Source organism: Pogona vitticeps, chromosome 4, assembly GCF_051106095.1.
Source record: "Pogona vitticeps strain Pit_001003342236 chromosome 4, PviZW2.1, whole genome shotgun sequence".
In the NCBI taxonomy this organism is placed as follows: Eukaryota; Metazoa; Chordata; class Lepidosauria; order Squamata; family Agamidae; genus Pogona; species Pogona vitticeps.
The window spans coordinates 138,832,329-138,856,280 of record NC_135786.1 but is presented as its reverse complement, the minus strand read 5'-3'; the positions used below and the strand labels follow the sequence as shown (position 1 = coordinate 138,856,280).

The 23,952-nt window shown below is 50.9% G+C and overlaps 1 protein-coding gene and 1 long non-coding RNA gene across 4 annotated transcripts in view; one reads left to right on the top strand and one right to left on the bottom strand.

Moving 5' to 3' along the window:
• Window positions 1–335: 335 nt before the first annotated feature.
• IRX4 (iroquois homeobox 4) lies at window positions 336–22,579 on the bottom strand. 3 transcript variants are annotated; one of them, XM_072998469.2, is made up of 6 exons: window positions 22,448–22,579; window positions 11,737–11,903; window positions 9,730–9,981; window positions 7,552–7,658; window positions 3,130–3,446; window positions 336–1,899 (listed from the first exon to the last, which is right to left on the bottom strand). In XM_072998469.2, the coding sequence occupies exons 2-6, from the start codon at window positions 11,779–11,781 to the stop codon at window positions 1,088–1,090; spliced, it is 1,533 nt and encodes a 510-aa protein (XP_072854570.2). In that variant the 5' UTR covers window positions 11,782–11,903; window positions 22,448–22,579; the 3' UTR covers window positions 336–1,087. The 3 variants fall into 3 exon arrangements, with proteins under 3 accessions (XP_072854570.2, XP_020652807.3, XP_078247815.1); XM_020797148.3 differs by lacking the exon at window positions 22,448–22,579 and adding an exon at window positions 21,785–22,105; XM_078391689.1 differs by lacking the exon at window positions 22,448–22,579 and adding an exon at window positions 21,988–22,071.
• LOC144588599 (uncharacterized) overlaps window positions 22,505–23,952 on the top strand; it is a 36,731-nt gene continuing 35,283 nt past the window's right edge. Inside the window, exon 1 of the long non-coding RNA XR_013544218.1 lies at window positions 22,505–22,580. This is a non-coding gene — a long non-coding RNA (uncharacterized LOC144588599). The remainder of the gene's footprint in view (window positions 22,581–23,952) is intronic.

Below are 23,952 nucleotides of genomic sequence, written 5' to 3'. Positions count from 1 at the left end.
ACATGTAATAATAATTATGTGCCATTAAATCAGTTCTGATTTATGACAACACTGTCTAGGGTTTGTTTGTTTTTAAATAGAGAGTATTCAGAAGTGGTTTATCATTCTCTGTACCTGGAAATAAATGCTACCAATGTAGGCTGCAGTTCAAGAACTTTCTAGTCCAACTACTTTATGCAAAGTTTCACGAGATCCTCTTGGCTGCCTATCACGCTGGCCTGCTTGCCGTTCTTCCCTCTCTTAATTTTCGGGGTGGGGCTGGGTGGAGAGACGAAGCCATTGCGACCAATTTTCCCCCGTGGGCAATGGGAACAGAGACCACAGATCGTAGGGTATCTCTGAGAGACAGACAATTTATTTAAGAGTGAACATACCTTTTCGACATAGCTTATTTGTCAAGTTCAAATTCTGTGTTTTGTGTGCGTGCGCGCAATGGTGTCAACTAGGTGGAAGAAGTGATTGTATGTTTTTTTTTCTCCTTTTTGTGGGTGAAATGCTAACAATGAAAGAGGGAGGGTTGGGAAACAGAAGTCCTAGGAGGAAGTCTCTTTTTCTTTCTTTCTTTTTTTGTTTTGTTCGTTTTTGGTAACTAAGATTGGCATGCCACAAATTAAGAGGAAGAGAACGGAAAAGGAAAAGGGAGAAAAAAAAGAGGAATGAAAGCATATAAACAACTCCCTCCCCCTCCCCGAAGCAGAATTCGAATCTCGCGCCTTGTAAACTTGGCTCAAGGGAAACTCTGAAGGGCGCCTCTATCAACTAGTGGAACGTGCTATGGGACTTAAATAACCGTGAAGACATTGATCCCTTAAAGTCGCGGCCAAGTGAAACTCTTCCAAAACAGCACAGAAGGAAGTCTCTCGCTTTCTCTCTCTCGAAATCGGCAAAGTGAACTTTGGAAAATCCATGTTTCCTTTCGCTCCTGGAAAAAGTCTCCCATCTTAAAAGGCGAACCTCCGTCCCGGTGGTTTTTGGTCCCCCGGCCAGCCCAGCCCAGCCCGTTCCGTGGCTCCTCCGAGCCGAGTCTCTCGCCCCCGTCTTGCCTTTTCCCCTACCCTGTCCCAGGGAGGCGGACGGGGCTCGATCGTTAGGAGCAGAACATTTTGCTGCCTGCTTTGGGGAAGGCCAGGAAATCTTTGCCCGAGTCCTGGGGCCCCGCCAAGCCGGCCAGCTGGCCCTTGAGGACGGCGGCGGCCGCGGCGGCCCCGCTGCCCAGCGAGCGCCCCAAGGCCCCGGTCTCCAAGAGGGAGCCTTTGGTGGTAGCCCAAGACACCGTGGTGTTGCTCAAGGCCTGGTTCAAAGTACTGTGCCGGAAGAGGGGGTCGTGGAAGACGCCGTCCACCCAGTTCCTGAGGTTGGTGACGGGGGAATCCTTGGGGTGCCGCTCCAGGACGCTGACCGCCGCCGGGGCGCCCCCGACGGCGCCGGAGGAGGAAGAAGAGGAGGAGGAGGAGGAGGAAGAGGAGCTGGGCGCTCCCTGCTGGCGCTTCAGCATGCACGACGGGTACTCGGCCTGGTTGAGCGACGTGGCCGTGTGCGCCAGCGACCAGATCCTCGGCTTGCTGCTGGCCTCCAGAAGCTGCTGCTGCTGCTGCTGGTAACAGGGCTTGGCCTCGCAGCTCCGTTGGCGGGCGCCCAGCAGCTCCGCCGCCTCGCAGTTCTCGGGGCCGGCAGCGGGCTCCTTGAGGCAGCTCTTGGCCCGCTCGAGGCTGCCGTCGAGCGCCGCCGCCGCGCCGGAGCCCAGCGGCGGCTCCTTGCAGGCCTCGTTGGCGCACGCCTCGCTCTCCACGTGGCCGAAGGCTGGCGCTTTCAGCTCGCCCTCCGAGCTCTCGGATTCCAGCGGGTCGTAGTCGTCCAGGTCGCTCAGGCCAAGGTCTTTGTCCTCCTTGCCCGCCGGCTCTGAGGGCAGAAAGGGGAGGAGGAGGACACGGCTCAGTCAAAGGACGGAACCCCCACCCTCTCCGACTTGGATGGCCAGGAAGCTCTGGGCCACCAAGTAAACCTCTTTAAGGGCACCTCTCCCCCCCCCTTTCCTCACAGAGCAGCATTTGTACGGTCAGTATTCCCAGCATTTAACCTCAGCAGGGAGCCTAGCCACCCCTTTCCCAAGCCGGGTCATCTTAGGACTGGAAAGGAGAGGATGCCTGGATTCTCGTCTGGGCTCTGGTAGGAAGGAAGCTAATACTAAATCCACGTTTCAGAGGTTGCCTTCAAATTAGCCCAGATTACAGGCTGGCACAGAGAGCGAACCTTAAACCCAGGCTCGGAAAAGTGTGGGCCTCCGGATCTTGGTCGGACTGCATCTCCCATTATCCCTTACCATGGGATACCCCGCCTGGGAATGATGGGAGGGGCATCCTAGAAACAATGGGAGGGTCACACGTTCCTCAGCCTGACTTTGGACTTCGCGGGGGCGGCGAAAGAATATAGGGCAGGACTGCAAAAATGGGCAAAGGTCGCTCTCATGCCAGAGCCACCTTCGCCCTTCAAGATCGAGTTGGCAGGTGCCCTGTACATACGCATCCATAGCAAGTATAAGGCCTGCAGCTTTGCTAGGGAGCCGGGGCTACTTGTAGCGCATACTTGCTTGACGGGGCTACAATACGGGGCCTTGAGCTGAACAATGCTGGTGTTAGCAGGAATACCCAACTCCTCCCTGCCCGTTCGCTTTTACGGTGTATCCTTTCAAAGTCCTGCTCCCTCCCCGAGTTTTGTGAAGTTCCATTTTTGGACAGCTCCCCAGAATCCTTCAGCCCCTGGGCCTCTGCTGGCCAGGGAATTCGGGGAGTTGCCCAAGGAACTACTTTTTCCCAAGTTCTACTTTTAAAAAGGGAAATTCCCCTCGGAACCTAGGCGGGCAACCTGCGAACAGAGTCGCCCGGCACTAGGGCGCAGTTCTCCGTGACAGAATACACCAAAGAAACCTCAGGATACAATCGTTAACAATTAGGGCCACGGCTAAATGTTTCCCACTTCTTATCTCTGAGGTGCCCGATCTTCTCCTAGTCCCTGCGGTGGAAGGGTTCAGTCAGCAGTGCTTGGAAGGCGGGGGGGGGGAGGACCGGCTGCCTTGTCTCTTGCCTAATACAGTATTCTGCAAAAGGGACCATAACGTCTGGGAGATGATACCGTCGAGTTTCTCGTTCTTCAGGCTGTCTCCTCCTTGGCCCTCGGCTTCGTCGTCGTCCTCGTAGGGTCGCTTTTCGTCGGCACACTTGTTCCTCGGGGGCCAGGTCATCTTGTTCTCCTTCTTGAGCCGCCGCCGGGCGTTGGCGAACCAGGTGGAGACCTGGGTGAGGGTCATCTTGGTGATGATGGCCAGCATGATCTTCTCGCCCTTGGTCGGGTAAGGGTTCTTGCGGTGCTCCTGCAGCCAGGCCTTCAGCGTGCTCGTGGTCTCTCGCGTGGCGTTCTTCCTCCTGGTCCCTCCGTCCATGGTCCCGTATCTGCGGGGCGCAAAAAGCGGCAGTGAGAAAACGCGCCCCGATGGAAGCAGACCACGGAAGGGGCTCCGAGTCTATTCAGCAGAAAAGACGCCCGCCCCCCCCATGGAGGGATCGTTGCCGCAACCCCACTGCAGTCAAAACTGGAGCATCGGATTTTATGGGAAACCATTCCGGCTCAGTTAAGTCAAAGTGGGCTAATTGCTTAGAAACGCCCTTCATCTGAAAACCAAAGCGATCAAATGTGCTTGAGGCTGCAATCCTATACACACTTACTTGGGAGTAAGCCCCACCGAATACAGGATTGTGCCGCTCATCTTGGAATGTAGGCTCAACTCGAATGTGAACCCAGCCTTTGGAATTTGGCTCACAAGTTAACACCCATATATAGTGTTACTCTTTAGCAAATGTCAATCAACTTGCGTTGAAACAGCCTGCCTCGGATCCTTAAGGAGCCTGAGGATGCTATAGATCTTTGCTTCTAAGTAAGTCTCCTGCGGCTTATCTGGCGTTTACTGTGGAAGAAGGGTGTATCAGACAGCGCCCTCAGAGAGCAACTCCTGTTCACATTTTGCTCATAACTCAGCCCTACTGTGCTCAGGCGGGCTTACTGTCATGGAAGTGTCTTTAGGACTGCAGCTTGCATGCGGAGAGGAGAACCTTTTCTTTAAACACGGCAGAATTTAGCTCGTGCAAAATAGATATGTTAAGAAAGCAGCCACCCTTCCCCCGACGGAATGCACCTAAGTAACCTCAGGGTGCAATCGCTAATAAAAAAAAGATTATTTCTTTTCTTATTAGTATTGTTTTTTCACCTACCCTTTCTTTCTAGATTATTTTTAAACGCACAAGGCTATACCTGAATATTTAATGTACATCATCCAAGGAAAGGTCATCAACACCCAACGGGCTTAAAAGGTTGGAATAGTGTAAGCGGGATGCTTGGCTTATGCTCTTAAAAGAGAGCAGAAAACAATAACCATGCCAAAGAATTTAAAAAGGGGATTATTTAACGATATGTGAAGCGGGTGAGCAGTGCGTGTGTGTGAAGGTCTGTTCTCATTCAGGAGAAATACTGTATTCGGAAATCCCCCCTAACAAAGGAAACAAAAACTACACCGAGGGAGGAATGAACAGTCTGGTTCAGAGAAGAAAATATACACGGATTTTTTGCTCGTCTGAATGGGCTATGGCAGGTCTAAAGCCCCATGCTGGACTTTTATACCGTCTTCTAAACAATGCTTTTCCGCGGAGGAAACTCATACACCCAGTTGTTCATGAACAAAGCATGGCTCACCGTTTGCGTATGGGTCCCTGGAGGACAGCTAAATCAGGTGAAGATTTGTATGCGTGAATTAGATTCTGAACTTTATAAAGAACTTCCGTGCTATATATCAGAATGCTTTCGGCAGCGGTTTAGACATTCGGGTGTCGGTTACGAAACTACTCAAAGATAGAGAGCACCTATGAAGCAGGTTTTCATTCTTCACCAGCTTCTGGAAGGACAGTTACAAATCACGAAGAGAAAGATGTGATCAAACCAGTAATGATCAGCGGAGGCAACCGCATCGTCAGTCGTGTCCAAATTTGACATCAAGACCGCCTAGCACTTTCTTGTGGTCACTTAAAAGATACTACAGTCGGCTCTTGGGTGTTTATATGCATGGAAGAAGAAGAAGAAGAAGAAGAAGAAGAAGAAGAAGAAGAAGAAGAAGAAGAAGAAGAAGAAGAAGAAGAAGAAGAAGAAGAAGAAGAAGAAGAAGAAGAAGAAGAAGAAGAGGTGAATCAACAGGAAAAACCGTCGCTCCTTGTTGCTAGCATTCCCCTTTGTGTACTTTGTACTTGGCTCTGCCAAGCCAGAGAAATTCACCAGTCGCTCTTGTGCACGTGCAGGAGGAGGCTGGAAGCATGCTTAGATCTGTAGAAACGGTGAAAACGTTTAGAGCAGGAAGTTCCGTCGGGAGACTCAGCCTGCAGCAAGGGAGCCACTGAAATCAACGGAAGTGACAGCAAGACGGATCGCCACAGTCCTGAGAGGAGGGGCAGCTCCACTTAACAAGGCGCGCACGCAGAAGAACGTCCACTAAGGACGGTGCCTTGGAGCGACTCTCTCCATCCCTTTCGAACTCATAACTGGACATAAGACCCAGTGCATTTTCTTCCGGCATAAAATAGTGAGAGGGGATGCGGGTATTTATGGGCGAGACGGATCTCTGTTTATTCTGTAAACACAGATGGGTAATAAACCCTTATTAAAATATCCGCAACAGGGGAGTTCGCGGGTCCTACAGAACCCGCAAGCTCCCCTGTTGCAGAATAGGCGGTGATAGTGCAGAAAAACAGGAAAAATCCTCCTGATTAGATGTTAAAACTTAGAGATAATGTAGTTAAAACTAAAGTTCCAAGAGGTAGACTGGAAACCCGAAGGATCCGTTTCATGTGTATGGTTGGTATTACCAGGTTGGTATTATCAGGGGATGTACAGTCAGTGGCCTCTCTGCTTTTCTGTGGAAATACTAAAGGCTTGAAATTTGGGGCAGGGAAGGAGATCAAGAGCCCCATGGGGGGCACATTTTGCCCACCCGTGCTACAGGGACAAAGGGGTGCCCAGTGAATCTCCTGTTGCCCTGTATCGAAGCCCAGGGCTTGGCTTTTGGTTGGGAGGAGAAATAGCTAGGGAACAGAATATCAAGTCAGCCTATATAGCTGTAGACGAGGCATGCCCTGGAGCTGAACAGTGCAACGTTGTGCATGTACATCCAGAAGGAAGCCTGAGCCTGCATAGGAAGAATCTGTAGGAGCAAAGTATGGTGAAGGGGGGAATAAAGAGGTAAAGAAGCAACTTCTGTGTTTGGTGCCAGTTCCTCCAGGAGGAATCCAGGATCAGAGGATGTAAACAAGCTTCCTATCAGTACAAACATGTGAGCGCACACTTCTTCTCATGTAGACAAAACACAAACACAACTTTTCATTGGCACTTATGCAGATAAAAGCTGGGCATCATTGAACTGTACTTTTAACCCGTTGGGACTTTTGCGATTTAGTTCCCTGGTAATTAGATTCCTATGACTGCATTCCTGGGCTGCTTACAGGGCAATACCAAGCATGCCTACTCCAAAGTAAGCTACACCTAAATCATATACCTAGGAAAATGGGTGGTGAATTGCAGCTTTAGAATTGCGATCCTATGTGCATTCAGTGGGGGAGCAAGGCACACTGAACTCCGTGGGGCTTCTACGTAGACATGTTATGGCACTCTGCTCCTCTTCCAGAGTGGACTATTTTGTTGAAACCACTGCACGTCATAACATGACACGTCTCCTTGACTTAATAACTACTCTTTCTGTTGCAGGCATGGGGAGCAGCGCCTCTAAGTTCGCAGAGATCCTTGACAGACCCTCTGTAAGGTAGGCCAACATTATTAACACCACCCCATTTACAGATAGAGTGAATAGAAAGCCAGGTCGATGGCTTGCTGGAGAGAGGGCATTACCAGTAAAAACAGAGGTATTATTCCTGTCAGCGGCTCTCTCAGCCTATAATTGTCAGCCATTGCACCAGGTTCCTAGTGGCGCAGTCATTTCCGCGGCTGACTGCGTGAATCCCCTCCCCTGAAAAGCATCGACTTTTTGGGGGAGGTGAGGTACGTTCAGACATGCACGCGATCCTCTGGCGGTGGCGTTCCTAAGGCAATCGGCATCAACTCCAAATGCACGTTGGAATGCATAAGGCTATCGTCGCTGAGAGGGGGGAAAACCCTCAGACATCCACGCTGATTGTTCGACGTGATATCCAGTGTTTTAGCCTTTACCTATGGGGCACTGTATAACCAGCTAGAAGGACTGTAGTCTCTTCCCTCATCCGAGAAGAGGTTCGACCATGACGCAGTGGGATCGGCCTCTTTCTCCCCCCTCCCCATCCTTTCCACTTAATTCCACGGTGATTAGGGCGACCCTTTTAGAAATGCACAAATGCGCGCAGACCGCGGAAGTCATGTGTAAAATGCTTGCCGATTAGGGAAGGAAATATAACCACTCATCCCTCCCCCCACCCCATACGCCGCCTCTCGCTGGTTCTGCCTTGCAATTAATTGCTGTTTGTTTCTTACCTGTCATATTGATACTGACTGAGCGTGTGATCGTAGGGATAGTAAGCCGCCGCCTGAGTAATTCCCGCATGCGCAGATCCGCTCCCATCCTTCGAATCAAAGCTGTTCTGGAACATTAAAAACCAAGCACGGCAGTGGGCAAGGGAGGCACCAATCCTTTTCCCGCTACGGAACACATCGACGGACAGAGGACCCTTTAACTTCACCGACAGAGGCTAGCTCCTGCCTAACTCTCGACTTTAAATTAATCAAAGTAGAATTAAAGTGCTTTAATTGCAGCTGGGAAGGAAACACGCATGCACGCATACTCAGAATTACGTGTGTCATATTATTTCCAAATAACCGTGCAACCTTATGCTGTCCAATACAGTCCCCACCTTAACTCTCTTTCTTGAGCTTCTAGACAGCCCAACTTAATGAAATACTACTCAGGGCAGTTTACGTAATTAAGCAAAACATACAACCAAAAATAATAAAAGTATGCATAGATAATAGCACCGATACTGTGCTATTACAACTCCCCTAAACAACAGACTAAAGAAGAGTTATTTTATGCTTTTTCTTGAGGGGCCAAAGTCAAATCAGTAGGCACAAGAAGGAAGCATGGTGGTGCGAAAGCTAAAAGGAAGTGGGCTCCGACTGTACTCCCTTCTTAAAGGGGGCACAACCCCAAACATACTACCTTGGGAAGTCTAGCTTCCATGCAAAACTTGTTCCAAGAGGCGCTCCAGGAAAGGAGCAGGAGGGCTGAACTTACATTCCAACACTGGCCAAGTTCAGGCATCGGACTTCTAATGGTGGTACAGTATCTCCAGAACCAAATAGGTGTAGCTCATCTGACCCTCCTTTCAGATGATGTAACCCACCAAACCCCCATTTCCTCTCAGTTTAGCCCCAAACCTCACTTAGAAGTTCGTGCAGGGCGACATATGGAAATGAATTTTGGCAGGTGCCAAGTATTATTGTGAGATATTCCTGTTGTGATGCAAAGGGTGTGTGCCCAGCTGCCTGCGTTTTCTACTATCTTTGGGGCATGGTTACTCCCCCCACGCCAGTCTGTGCCTCAAAAACATCAACCATAACAGGGTTGAGCAATGGAAGGACCTCCAGATGTTGCTGCATTACAACTCCTATCATCCTGCACCATCAGCTATGAGTTGATGGGAGGTGGAGTCTTACAATCTGTGGAGGGCCGCAGGTTGTCCACATGGCCATCCTTGCACTACTACTACAGCGGGTAAATATCAGTGGCCAGTATCTTATTGTTAGTTCCAACTAGAGATCCGGCTCATTGAACCAACCGCCCAATGTTTAAATTAACTGTTATGTAAATCCCGTTAAATCACTGGATCTATTCGAGTCGGGAGTAGCAATAAGATACTAGCCAGTATGTGGCATCACGTGGGTACACCCCCCTCCCATCCACGTTGTCGGAATGATTATGTTAGCTGGTTTTCTACCCACCTCCCCGCATGCCTCTATTCAGATCGTGTTAATCATGCCTGTAAGCTACCCAGACCCCTTAAGATTAAAAAGTAAATAAGTAAACCGGGCACACAAAACAATTTTAACCATAAGGAACACAGGGATTCTTAGAAAGTACACTTCTCACATCTGAAGAAGTCCACGAAATCTCGTGCGAGATAAAAGGCCGTCTTTAATATGCTTAGTTGTTTTTGCTGCAGCGGGTTGACAGGACTTTCCCTTGGCAAATTCGGAATACTTAAGGCCCCACTGAGTTCAATGGACCTTAATGCCTTCTGCCTACGTTTAGGGTCACATAAACTAAGAAAAGAGCCGGCACTGCTATTAGGCAAAGGGAAGCCGGGCCCTCAGCTTCAAGAATTAGCAGTTCTTTCATTTACTGCAATTGCCGTCTACCGGGGAGGGAGTTGCTTCCGGGGGTTAGACTTCATGTGCCAGAGGATTGGCTGGCTCTGGATACATCGCAGCTTTGAAATGGGTGGGTGAAGGCACATAGGTATGCCTCTTCATTTCAGGCAGCAAAATATCTTGACCGGCACGGTTTGGTACTTCGGATGCAGGCCTGTTTAAAACTGGCTGCCTGGGGCGGCCGGCTTGCTTGCTTGGAAGCAGTTGACCCCCAACCCTCGGCCGCCTCTATCAATAGTGGAAGGGGAGGTCTTCTCCTCTCCGCGCTGCCTGCCCAAGACTTACCAAGGAGTAGAAGGCCGACGCCTCGGTCCCGTAGGTGACGTAGTTGCCGTAGCCCTGGGTGTTGGTGTAGGGGTTCCCGTAGACGCCGAGGGCGGCGGCCGAGTTGAGCTCGTGCCTAGCCGTGGCCAGCAGCCTGCTCTCGTACACCGGGCAGTAGACGGGGGTTTGAGCCGAGGCGGCCGCGCCCGAGTCCGTGAGCGTCCTGCCGCTGGTCTCGCAACACGTGGTCAAGGAGTTGGTGGTCATCAGGAACTAGGAGGAGAAGGGACACCGGGTGAGGGACCCCCAGGGGACAATGGAGAAGGCCACCGACATAGGCTGATGCCACTATGGAACTGCCACCAAACCCTCTCTGCCCTTCCGGGTCAAGCGCCTGTCCTTGGTTTTAATGGGAATGTACATCCATTCTCCACCTTCATTAATCCGGAGCAACTACCACCCAACCCCTTTGCGTGCTCAAGATCGAGGTGTTCTGGGCTAGCTCGACGTCTCTTGTCATCTACCAGGGAAGGGTGAAAATGGTGAATGGTACTACGAGCCCGCAGCTGTAGAAGTGTGGTAGGATGGTCCTTTGGAACGACCCAATCAAAAAGAAGGGCGGACTAGACTCTCCTGCCCACACTACGAGCCTTTGCTGGTCTACTCAGAAGTAAGCCTTACTATCCGGTAAGGACGTATGGGGCTGCAGCCATAGGGAACCAAAGGAAAGCCAATGTTGACCGAACCGGCTTAGCTGCAGCAGGAGACGTCCGTGAACTTTTTTCAGAGTAAGTGAACTGAAGGAACTGAACCTTATATGTTATGCTAAACCCAGTTGCTTAACTGCTTTGTGGATCGGCCTATAATTTAAAGAACAGAGCGAAAGGGGAAAACCTAGCTCTAGTTCACACACGTCAGGTAAAGAAAAACAGAAAGAGACAGACATAAAGAAACATTTCTTATGTTTCAACGTTTAATGAATTCTTTCCCCTGGAGGACAGTTTATACAGTGATATTGTATAGATGTTATCATTCCTAGAACGCGTCTATTCAGATGTAAAAATCCGGTGTTCGTGGCGTTTACCTCTCATCTCCATTCTAAGAGCCGCCTCCATGCTGCTCCCTCGGCCATGCAAAATTTAGCTGAACGATCCAGAAAGCAGTTAAGTCGCAAACCCTGAGTCAGGGTAATGCCCCTCACGTTCAAGTTCCACCCCACCCCGGAGTTGCTGATCCGGGGTGAAATGGGGCAAGCGTATTTGCTTTGCCTTAAGCTCCCGCTACCCCCCCCCCCTCCACTCTAGATCACTACGGGGATCAGTGTGTAAAAGCTGTTTGAAAACAAGACAAAAATGAATTCAGGGCTGACTCGGCTCCAAGGCGCTTCCAGCCTCTTTTGGTGTTTTGCAGCTCAACAGCGTAAGGCTCAAATCCTGTTAGCCACGTGTGGGGATGGCAGTGGATAGCCCCAGAACCTATTTCGGAGCAGACACGTGTAAGATCACACTGGAACATTTCTACCTGGCCGGATCTTCTAACCTTTCGAAGGGAGACCTTTAAAAGGCAAGGACCACGCTCTGCATCCCGATCCCTCACAACGCCTTTCTCCCATGGATTTCAAGTGACCTTTAATCGGTATTTATAATGCACTCCTAAGTACCTGTACTATAGTTACCGAAAAGTATGAATATGTTGCTTAGCCTAGCAGTGAGTGTCCTTCGCACTCCGGCTTTTAAGGTACCAGCGCAACCCTCGCCCCTCTCTTTAGTGGTCACTTTTAATTCCTGTTTACCTGGAAATCAGTGCGTTTTGATTTCATTGGGACCGACTTCCATGTTATGATTGCAGCCTGGGAAGGAAATCTCTGTTCTCCCTGCCTCCATATACATCTGCCTCCTACAGATTCGCCGGAGGACGAGAGATGAGGAGGGGAGAAGACAAGTCCAAATACAGTAACAGGGGGAAAGGGAAGAGAAAGGGGAGGGCAGGGCGCGGATTCGATCTCCCTTCGGGCGCGGATTTTCTTACCTGGGGCGCAGATGAGTAGGGGTATCCGAACTGGGGGTAGGACATGGCCACGGGGAGCTCCCAGGCTCCAGGAACAACCAGGAGAGGCGTCGGATCCGTGAGTTCCGGCGGCCGCTTTGCTCTGTTGTATTGTCCCGATGGATGGGGTCGCTGGAGTCTCCTAGGGGCTTAAAGGACCAAGCACAAAGCCACCTTGAAGTCATCTGTCTGCCAGGGAGAACTTTGATTTTAACGTTGGGGAGGTGAATCAACTTTGTCACCCAACCCACCCCACGCCATGTACAAACAAGCCGTGATCGTAAGAAAAACTATGTGTGTGTGTGTGTGGGGGGGGACGTCTGTGGAACGTGGCTAAGTCTTGCTACTGGAAAGCCAGGGCTGTAGCCAATTTTCGTGGAGAAGGTATGCTATATCTTTTGCCCACACACAAAGATAATGCAGTGGGGAGGGAGCCTGGAGGGAATCCACCCGTGGCTCGAACGCTCACGTCGACTCGAAGAATATCTGACGTCAGGAAAACCCCTAGGGAAACTGTGGCGCGCAGGTGTGCGGATGCACGTGGGGAGATGTGTATACGCGTGTGTAGACAGAAATACCTTTGGGGTAGGTTGCAGTCTCGATCGCCAAACTGCGCCTATTATAGATCAAAGTTCGTTTGATCTTCTACACAGGCGCGCGCACAGTAGTTGCGGATCGCTATTTCAAGGTATCCTGTTGCGCCGGTGAAAATGAAAGTGGCCCCGTTCAGATGACCATAACAGCGCGCGCGCACACACACACACGTTCAAGCAAAGCTCCTGCCTCTCCATCAAGGAGCTTCATAACCACATCTCGGAGCAAGTCGTCTGGAAATGAGAAATCAGGGTGACACCAGACCCGTAACTCACTCACAGACAGTTACTCACCGGCTCTCACATACGGAATCACTGAAGGGTGGTCAGCGCTTTTAATTAGAAATTAATTAATGAGCAGCTGCCTGCTGGTTTTCTACCCGCCCGGTAGTCATCAGTCCCACTTACAAATGAGGCCAGCCAGGAGGACACGCGCCGACAAAGCTTTTACATCAACAGTTGCAATGAGCTCCGACGCTGACAGGTGGCACGTGGGTAAAGGCTGTTTTCCCAGGTGGTCTTTCCACCTCCAGATCTGTGATCCCATTGAGGCAGCCCCGCTTTGCCATCACCCCAAGGATAAAAACGCAGGCATTTGCCAGGAACTGAGGCCCGTCGGCTTAGACATCCTGAGGGGAAGGTGGTCTACATTTAAACTTCCGATGTGGGGAGCAGAGAGCCCCCCCTCCCACATCTCTTGGGAAAGAAAGCAAAGGCGGTCGACAAACTCGTCCGCAAATCAAACGATCATATTGCAAGCAGAGCAACATGGATTTTCAAACCCCAAGGTGACAGCTTTTCTCTCTACTCCCCAGTTGAACCATCTGAGAAACAAAAAAGGGCGTCCCGGTGCGAAATCCCAAAGCAGGATTGGGTGCCCAGTTCTGTTTAGGGATGCTGTAGAAGGCAGTTGTCAAAGCACTTCATGACCATACCTCATGTCAACAACCTGTATGTTCTCTCCTCCCCCCCCACCCCGCCGCCCCCAAAGTAGATCGGTATAGTTTCACACCATCTCGAAGACACAGAGCTGAGGTTGAGAGAAGGCTATTAGGGCAAGCGCTTCCTGGTTCATCGTTCTTCTCTGTTACGCTAAAAAAGGCCTCTCTGAAGTTCCCTTAATGGCTTTGAGTTTTTGTCGCCTGGGGTACATACAGGCATCGAGGGTCTACTGCAGGGCATTTTAAAGGCAGAATGCCTGCTGAAGTACTTGGTGTCACTGGGAAGTTTTCACATTCTTACACCAAAGCTCTGGGCCCATGCCAACAAATTTCTAGTGATGATTTGCTGGAACACGTGGGATGACACCTGCGGTTCACTCAAGCCCCTTCTCCTTCCTCCAGTCTCTCTCTCTCTCTTCATCACTCTCTGACACTCATTTGTCTCCCAAACATCTCAGAACTAAACAGGAGATCCACTCTCAGACCCTTCATTCGTAGTCTTTGATCTAGATCTGACATAGGTGTCATCTCTGTTTTAAGCCTTCCTGGGAATTTTACTGAAGAGCACCACAAAAGATTTAAAAAATAAATATGTGTTTGCTTCCACTAAGTACAGATTCAAGGTCTTGTTACTCTCAAAGCTCAGGAGGGTTTGGTTTGGTTTTGGTTTTGTCTTGGTTTTTAATAGCTCAGTCCCCCCCCCCCATGACCAGTCAATCAGTGCCTCAGAATGCCACTGGTTAGCCAAACAAACAAACAAATTCCAGAGTCTGAATCCCACAGGAGTCAAATCTAGAGGAGGCCCATTGAATTAGCAGAACATAGGTAAACGTTGGCTCACCATTTAACGATTCATTCTATAGGTCTACTCTAGATGGGCCTAATCCTAAAATTTAAACTCCAGAACAGTCCTGTTATGTCACAAAAGGAAGCTGAAAACTCTATGCCCTATTTTTAAACCACTTTGATTTCTCACTAGAAGACTCAATTTGAGTACAGGCAGGAGGCAGAACTGAGTCTAGCTCAGTCCCCACCCCCTTTTGAAAAAGCAAAAATAGCTTATATACCGCCCCATAGCGCTTCAAGCAGTCTCCGGGCGGTTTACAAGTTAATTATGCAGGCCACACATTGCCCCTCCCCCAGCAAGCTGGGTACTCATTTTACCGACCTCGGAAGGATAGAAGGCTGAGTCAACCTTGAGCCGGCTACCTGGGATTGAACCTGGGGTCGTGAGTACAGTACAGTTTTGGCTGCAGTACAGCAGTTTAACCACTGTGCCACAGGACTCATTTTGAATCTTTGGTTTCATGTCCAAGCTACGCATTCACAGCACAATTCCCATGTGAAACTTCCTATTAGTTCGTTTTGGACATCCATTGTTCCCCACCTAAGAAGCAAAAGTAGCCATGTTTGTTCAGGGAAACAACAACTCCAGACTCAGATTTGGGGAAAATCTTTATGGGGACCCACCAAAATGCCACCAAACAGTGAGCAAGCACTCCAGTTATCAGTCTGGACAAGACCCAAAGCGAGGGAGGGGGGAAGAAAACCCCCCACTCACCCCCAAGTACCAAATTGGATTAGTTGTTGCAGTGTTTCTGTGAGTGGGAGGAGAGAGAATGGCTAAAACCTATTATGGGATGGCTAATCTATGTTGCCTGCATTATCTATTCTTACCAGACTGGACCATAAGGCATACAAGACACCCCCCCACACACCCCCATAAACGATTTTCTTGGAAATTCTGAAAACTCCAGCAGTGAGAAGTGTTCCAAAGCCTCTTATTAGGGCTTTTCAGTTTGACAAGTAGGCACTTCCAACTCTCCATTCAGGGCAATGCTTTGACTCTTTTTATTCATCCTGCTGGTTATTAGCCCAAGTCACTGTTATGACTACCAGTCAGGAGCAATATTTAATTAACATTCCATATTTCATTGACATTAACAGCTATACGTCTATTATTTCTTATATGGAGCAGGATCTCCCCCCCACCTCCACTTTTTTCGGGCACAGTTGGAGACATCGTCTCAAGTCCAGCACTGTCAGGATGGGATGCTAAGCACATTGGTCCTTGGATCCGTAGAGAGTGTGCATGCTTAGGATTTCAGCCGGGGTTGGAAGGCAGCACACTCCAGTATATTTCCGCAATGAAATGGCATCCTCCAGGATAAAAGTGTCATTCTGTAAATTTGGATTAACAGTGAGCTGACCCACAAAGATTTGGGATAATGAAATTTGGTTTTTTTTTTAAAGGGGGGCATCAGATTTCTGATAAACATGATTCTAAAAGGCAAATTTGTGCAGGATCTTGGACTTGCTGTGGCTTGGCTGGGTTGATATAGGGGTGTACAGAAGATTATCTGCCCCTAAGCCAGGCAGGAGGCAAACTCAAAATTAACTATATTTAACTGGAAGTAAATCCCACTAATTCTTATGGAATTTACTTCCAGCATGTTCATTATAGTGAAAATTACCTTTTCTTTGGTTGCAACTGTAAACACGTGCTATCAAACTCAGCACAGTTTATTTCCCTAGCAGACCATGCTATTCACGATTTTTTTTAAAAAACTCCCTATTATATTCATCTTCTGCCTTTCTCTCAGTAAAGGAACCCAAGGAATCATGAATGAAAAACAAACCTAGGTAGAAACCCAGTAAGTTGTAACATCTACACTTCATTAACTTATCGTTAGTGCAAAACATTTTCCAAGCGATGCAGGGTTCCTATGGCCATTAGTAAGCCTCACTGCATTCAGTGGATTTCCCCCCTGCATTTAAGGAAGGAGACCGGTGTATTGTAGACTTGGGTTCAAATTCTTGCTGGGCCATGGAAATACACTGGTAGATGGTAACAGTAAAACCACTCCTTAGCCATCTCATATACCCTAAAAGTCCTATTAAGATTGCTGTAAATTAGATGACACTTTAATGCACATAACATATCTCCCACATGGTTTAAGGAACAGGAAGTTGAAATTTCTGCAGAAATATTAGTACAACCCGTAGCTTCACCACTTTCTCGCTCCCCCTTCACCTAGTCATCTTTGTCCCCTTTTAACCAGGCTTTCCCTGCACAGGTCTAGCGCCTGGAATCTCTTGCCAAGATATTTGTGTAACCATGGATGAGTATGGGATCGGGAGAGCCCCGTCTCTCAGAGCTGGAGTCTCCCGGTTAAAGAAACTTGCAGGAGAGTGGGTCTCTCTTGTAGCGTCTGCGCAAGCGGTGCGTTTGTGTCTGGGCGTGTGTTTATGGAAGGGAGGGGAGAGGAGGGGAGGGCGGCTGGGGCCGAGGGAGAGGAGGAAAGGAGTGGAGACTTGCTCAGAGAGCTGCCTGAGTTCAGACATGTGAATAGCCCCGGGGGTCACACTCTAATTAATGATGATGTTCTCTCCTTCTCCCCAGCTGGAAGACTTGGTGCCTCCCAGGGACGAATCTGCCCACTCTGACAGCTCGATTGAGGGTGATGGATGACTATCTGGAGACCGCAGTACACCTAATATAATCATATCTGCGGCGTAATTGCTATAATTTACCGAGGCAAAGCCTGAGTTCCAGAAGGAGCGAGGGGAAGGCAGCGGGAGCAGCAGCGGAGCGGCGCTTTACAAAGAGGAGGGAGTCCCGATCCTGGACGCGCTTAGTAAGGAAAAAGAAAAAGCTTGAATGCTTCAACTCAGCCGAGCCTGCCTTGCCCTGGTCCTGAGCACACGATGAGAAGAAATGCCACTAAAACTAATGGGGAGTTTTCCAAGCAGTCCGATTCAATGCACTACTTATTTTGCTCCCCTCCCCTTTTCTTTCGCCAACATGGCGCCAAACAGTAGCTGAGGGTGGCATTCAGACAAGGGGGAGACCGGGCGTGTGTTAATATACCGTCTCCCAGAGCATCCTTTCTGCTATCTATCTTCTATCCTGCTGCTTTTTGGTGAAAATAAATAGTTCTAGTTACTACCAGAGAACCAAAGTAGTACTAACCAAAACAACAGATTTCTGGCACAATACGTAGGATCGCTCTTACCAGTGAGCGTGATGCTTGTCTGAGAGTAATTCCCGTTGATCTCTGTGGGGTTTACTCCTCAGCAGCATCTCAGGCCAAGGGTTATTTATCTGGACTATGAAACTTAGGTGACTTTGATAAGGGTTCATAAAGCCATAGTATTACACCCTGCATTTATACATCTTGTATTTCTGATGGGCATATGAACGCGGAGGAGGGAGAAGTGTGGCGAAATTCAGGGTATTAAACATTTTCAGGTCTTACGAACGAGTTTTCAAACTCCTTCTGAGCTCAGAAAAGAAAAAGCCCTCCCGATTTCCAGAGGCAGGCAGATGTTTTGGAACAAGTCGATCCACAAGCTGATTAAGCCCGAATGGGTTAGGTTGAAGCCGATTGGCACGTGCCCTATCTCAGCAGGATGCAAAATGTATTTAATTTGGTGGAGGTGGGGGGGGAGGATCTTGCCTATAGGGCGCTCATTGCACCGGGACTTCATATCAGCTTCAGACTATTCTGAGTCGGAGGTCATTAAAGGGACTTAATTGGTTCACGACTTAACTAAGCAAAGCGGCTTCCGCGGAGTCACTCCATCTCACCTAGCAGGTCAGGGAGCGCGAAAGACTGGATTCTCAATCAGAAAGGCCTGGAAAAGATTCCTATGGTTCCGCTTACCGAGACTTCCCGCATTAACTTCTAACTAGTAAGAATGTGATCCTAAACAAGTTCTTTCTAGTCCCCCTTCTTGCCTACGGCTCGTCATCAAGGAAGGAACCAGCCGAGGGATCTTTTCCAGAAACCTTCCTCCTGCCTTCAATAGGATGAAGCCACCTGCCATTTGTAGATCCTTTACAGTAACTCTGGGTTCCCGCTTGAAGCTGTATTTTAGCATCATGAAGGAAGGGAAGGGGCTGCTCTCGCCAAGCTTACTTTCAAGGAGGTCACGCCCGTCCTTGACTTAAAACGGAAGGTGCTTCTCAACAAACGGGCCTTCCCTTCGGCCACCGGTCCTAAACATTCCCTCCCTGGGAAGGGAGTCCCGGTGGGAGAACACAAGCGCTACCCCTACCCCTGATGCTCATCCGGGCGAGAAGCTGACCGCGCTGCTCTCGCCTCCCGACTAACGTATCGGTCGCCGTTGCTGCTGCTGGACTCGGGCTTGTTTACTCCCAATACGCAGGCGCGGCACTCACCACCTGGGGCGCGGCGCGGGGCGGGGAGGGCGAGGGGGGGGGGGCGCAGCAGCTTCTCAGCAGTGACTCACCTTGGTCGCCGCGAAGGGCCGAAGGAGGCAGCAGAAGAGGGACAGAGGGTCGCCTGTCAACCCCCAGCTTAGTATATCCACCTCTTCCCCGCCTCCTTTAAGCAAGACCAGGCCAACAGTCCCACCGGTAGAGTGTCAGTGGCCGATCGCGTCCTGCCTCTTTTTTCCGTCTCCGGGCTTAGCCAGGCCACTCTGCCCGCCTACCTGCCGACCCTTCTGAAACCATTCAGGGGGCTGGGGAGAAATCAACGGGACTGTTTGCCCCACTTTCTTCCGAGACCACGAGATACACCTACTCCCGCACTCCTCCCCCCCCCTTTATTGTCTGAAGGATGAGACGGGCTCCATCTCTTCCATTAATTGGAAGGCACGTCCCCAGGCAGTGTGTTGAATTGCTTCCCGAAGCCCCCTTGATTGGAAGATAGAAATCGCCCATCTATCCTCGTCCGGACCCAGGAGCCTCGGTCCGGAATGACCGCGCTTAAGAGCAGAGTGTGCTCGGAACAGGCATCAATATGCTGCGGTTTTGTTAGGGGCAGAGTCCGGGGCTGCCCCTACCCACCGACTCGGAAGTTAAACGGGAAGCGACAGGCACGATTTCACAAGAACACTAGAAACTGGAGTCGGACCGTTGTTCTATTTAGACCAGTACTTGTTCACACCGACGGTGGGTGGTGAGCGGCGGACCAGGAGTTTGGGCGGGAGGTTTCCCCAGCCCTACCTGGAGATGTCGGAGGCCGAAATTGGCACTTTCTGCGTGTGTCACACACGCACAATTTCTCCCCATCGGTCTTTTCCTCCGGCCACCCTTTTAACTTCTCCTTCTTCAGGAAACTACCACTCCTCTCCTACCCCAAGGGAATAAACCTATTTGTTTGTTTGAAAAGTTCAGAGACCTTCGATACACACAGCCCTACTTAGTTTCATTTTCAGTTTCATGACCACCCTCCCCAAATTTTAGGGACGCTAGGAAAAAAAAATAGACAACATCAAACCGTGTCCTGCATGCACTCCCTGCCGGGAGGAGAAAACCTGGTGCGCGCGGGGGGGGGGGCGCGGCGGCTAGAGGATGCGCGCTATCTTAATGCGACCTTTTCAAAACAACAACTTCGTCTGGTCAAGGCAGCCAACATCTAAGCCCCGGAAAGACGAGCAACGACAAACACCTTAAACAAACCCGGCTGGGATTTTTTTTTCCTCTGGGAAGGAGGCCACCGTCAGGATCAGTCTGCAGTGAGGATCGATCCATCGACCCACCGACAATTTCCCAGGGTCGAAACGCGCGGGCGCTGTGCACAACGACGCGGGTGCAGCGGCCCAAAACAAAAGGCAAAAAAAAAAAAAAAGCAGGAGCGCCGACACCACCCGTACAGGTTACACCGCAGCTCTGGATGGACCTCGGCAGAAAGGTGAGCGGGACCCGTCTGTAGCAATTAGGGGAAACCAGGTGGTTTTGTTCTCCGTGCACCCACCACGGCTGGCAACTGGTAACCATCCTGGCACCAGCCCATCAGTTACATCGGCTTAATTACCCACGAACAGCAGCCAGACTCTCGGTTCCAGTTTTGCAGGCAGTCATCGAGATCCGGGCTGGCCCCTGACACCCCTGCCAGGTTCCAGTAATTAATGGGTGTCAAAATCTGCCCCTTCCTCAATTCGCGCATCTAACACGAGGAGCCGGAGAGAATTGCAATCTTGCGCATATTTATAGGGCGGCGATTCCTGCCCCCCCTCAAGAAAATCGACGGGATTTCCTCCCGAGTAAACATAGGTGAGAGGATCTAGCCGGGAGGGTACTCAATGAACCGGCGAGCCTCATCTCAACCTTTCTCAAGTATTGGTATCTCGGAGCTGTCCTTTTACTTCTCCAAGATCTCTCTCTCCCCCCCCCCCCCCCCCGCCTGGCTTCCAAAGGGAGGCGAAGCTCCCTGGGCTGCAAATTGCGGAAACCTGCCTGCTGTCGCGGACCACACCTGGCATGGCCTGACTCTGGTCTTGAAATAGCCAAAATCCTTCTAAACCGTCTAAGAACCACTCTTGTACAAACCGAATTTAATGTAAAGGTATCCCCAGTCGGGTTGACTCCAGCCGGGCACCCCGGGGCTCGTTTCCCGGCTCGATCTCCGAAACACCTTTTGGCGCAGAAGAAGTTTTGAACCGGTTTTTTTCTTACCCAGTGCATGACAAGAAAAAGACCTTTCGCCTGCCTTTTCTTTTGTTAATAATAACAACTAAAAACATACAAATGGTGGGATTTATTTCTCAGCATCTTTGGACTCCAGGATTAAGGAAATTGACCCCAATCCCTTAAATCTGGCTCCCCCGCCAGTCTTTATATTTGTGAAAAGGAAACGGTGGTGACGCTGGCGGTTACATTTGCACAGGGCTTACCCCGAATCCATTTTTGATGTCGAAATCTACGGCACGCTCAAACGGTGAAATAAATCTCTGCAGAGTGCCAGGCAGCAAAAAATTCTAGGCAGGCGTTATTCCCGGCCCCTCTCAGTGGATGGGTGTGTGTGGGGGGGGGGCGGGAGAGAGAAAGACGCAGAGATTCTAGAGCGACTCAGGACAAGAAGAAGCCCCATTGAACTGAATGGGACGATTTTGCAACAAAAGTCCGAATGGACTCCACCGGCCGAATGGACTTTTGCTGGGATGGACAGCCTCCCCCCCCACGAGCCAAACTCCCTCTTTTACAGGGTCACAACTTTCCCCATGGCCCCTCCACCGCCCCGCTGCTTTACTCCAAGCTGGGCTTTCTGCTCCTGCTCACCAAACTTTCTTCCCCGCAGCCTCCGCCAAAGACGATCGCGGACCCTCGGCCGCCCTCCTCCACCGGCCCGGAAAGCCTTCCCCGCCAAGCCCCGAAAGTTCTCCTGCATCCCGTTTCTATCCTTCCCCTCCCCTCCCCCCCCTCAACAAGTACGCCGGTCTTCTACTGATCCCCCCCCCCTCGGAGCCCGGGATGGCCGGTGCCAAGGCGGGATGGGACTGATCCCCGGGAGTTTTTGCCTCACCTCCAGCCGGCGGCGCGTTAGAAAAGGCAGGCGACTATTGTGGGGGATGGCGGCGGGCGGAGGGAGGGAGAGGCAGCCGCACGGAAGTCCCCAGCGAGCGCCAGAGAAGGGTCTCTCTCTCTCTCTTTCTCTTTCTCTTTTCTTTCTTTCTCTCTCTCTCTCTCTCTCTCTCTCTTCCCCGCTCGCCCTCTCCTCCTCTCCTGCTCTTCCTCCCCCTTACCTGCGATCACGCCGGGCTGCGCCTAGGCTCTCCCGGCGAGGGCTTGTCCATGGCAAGGGGCGGCCGCCTCTTTTCGCCTCGATGGCAGCGGCTCGCTTTGGAGAGCGCGGCAGCGGCGGCGAGAGCAGCGGCAGCAGCAGCGGCGGCAGCGGCGGCAGCGATGGCAGCGCGCTAATGGAGACATCGCTCGGTGTATATAATACCTGGCTGGAGTCAGTCCGGCTCGGGAGTGCCTCCGGTCCCCAGGCGCCCCAGTCGCTTCACTCACCCCCTGTCCCGGCGTGACGTTGGAGGGGAGAGCGGCGCTCCGCCAGCGCGATCAGCCCGCTCGCCCGCCCCCGTCGCCCCCCCCGCCCCCACCCCCGCGCTCCTGGTTAACACTTTCGCCGGCTCGCTGCGAGAGCGGCGGCGGCGGCGATTCCCCCGCTCCCCACTTCCTCCGATGGCCGTGGCCAACCCAGATCAGGACGCGGGGAGGGGGGGAGCTTGTTGGGAGCGGGGTGGTATGTGTGTGTGTGTGTGCGCGCGTGTGGGAGTGACACTCCTGGGCTTCTAATAGGATCCCCCCGCCTCTCAGCCTCCTGCCCCGCCAGGACGCGGCGCTTGAGAGTAGCGCTCCCTGTTTCCTCACAACAACCCGGGCAGGTAGGTCTGTCGGATTACCTGGGGAAAAGGGGCCTGAGGTCGGCCGCCCGCTCGCTGAGTAGCTCCGCTCCGGCCGCCCCGTCGTTTATTTCGGCGGCAATGTCAGGGGCCGAAGACATTTCGGCTCGGTAAAGGCGACGCGAGCCAGGAGGTAAGTCTGGCTTTCTTCGGCGGAGCTTGGCCCCAAAGCTGCAGATGTAGGCTGCGATCCTATGTATGCGCTTTGAATGGGGAATGTACCTCCTGTTGAACAGAAGAGGATTTACTTCTGCATAGGATCGGACTTCTTCTCCCTCTCATCTTCCCTACCGCTGCCCACAATTTGATTTGCCCTATAAACGGCCAGTGTTTGCGTTTCCGGCTCCGCCCTAATAAAGAGCCCCATTTCTGCTGTGGCTCAGCTCTCTTTTCTGAGCAGGCTCGTGCCAGGTTGATGATGTAGGATCTGCAATGCCTTTCTCTGCGAGTGGGCGGCAGGAATCTCTCGAGTAAGGAGTTCTAATCTTGCTTCCACCGAAAGTCCTTCAGTGTCAGGAAGAGCCGAGGTCCCACCAGGTCCAGCAAAGCTGAGGTCCGGGAAGGCGAAGGAGAGCCCTCTTTAGAACCTTGGCATATGAGGTGAGGCAGGAAAAGTCCGCTGGACAGATGCAGCCCAAGACCTGGACATCTTGATTTGGGGACAGCTGCCCAGGAGATCCCTCACTTAGCGCTGCCCTCTTTTGAGCTTCACACTCTGCAGTAGAGCCTCCAACCTAAAAAAACGACGGGCTGGGCTAAAGAAGATTCCCTCCCCCTCCAAGAATCACATGGCTTCAGGGTGGGGGGGGGGAGAACACGGATTAATTTTTTACCCAGTGAAGGATGAGAGAGGCTTCAAAACGAGTAGTCAGGGAAGAAAATGTAGGTTAAGTTTCTTTCCAACGAATTCCACATATGAAATTTTCCTTTAGCCAGGCCTTTCCTCACCCTGCCTAGCTTTAAAATTAAAATAAATTAAAATCAAATCAAAACAATGCCTTAACCTGTCCTCTAAAGTCAGGCAGCCTAGAAAAGCTTTCCTCTTTGTTAGTGCTCGTTTTAGTTGGGCTTTTCTGGAAACCTACAGTCACTGTCACCAGAACCACTTATATGGAAGGAGTGCAATGCAAAGCTGGGCAAAGGATCTTGTGGATGATTGTGCTGGAGTGTCAGTGCCCCCCCCCCAATCCAACTCCTGGGGACATTTATGTGGAAAAAAGCCCTACTTAATCACGGGGGAGTAAGTTTGCCTTGCACTATATTTGGGGATGTCATCCTCAAATCCCTGTGATTCCTGCAGTCTGCTAAATATTTCAGTGTTTTGGGGCTGAAGTTTTTCTTTCTTTTAAGTTACACACTGGTGCTAAAGGCACTTATTTAGAATTAAACCTTGTGGCATCTTACACGTGCCAGATGCAGGTGCTTTTGTCTTTCTAGCTCTGTGTAGAAAGGCAGAAGAGGAAAAAAAAGCAGGGTGAAAGTTTTACCAGTAGGGGATATTTTGG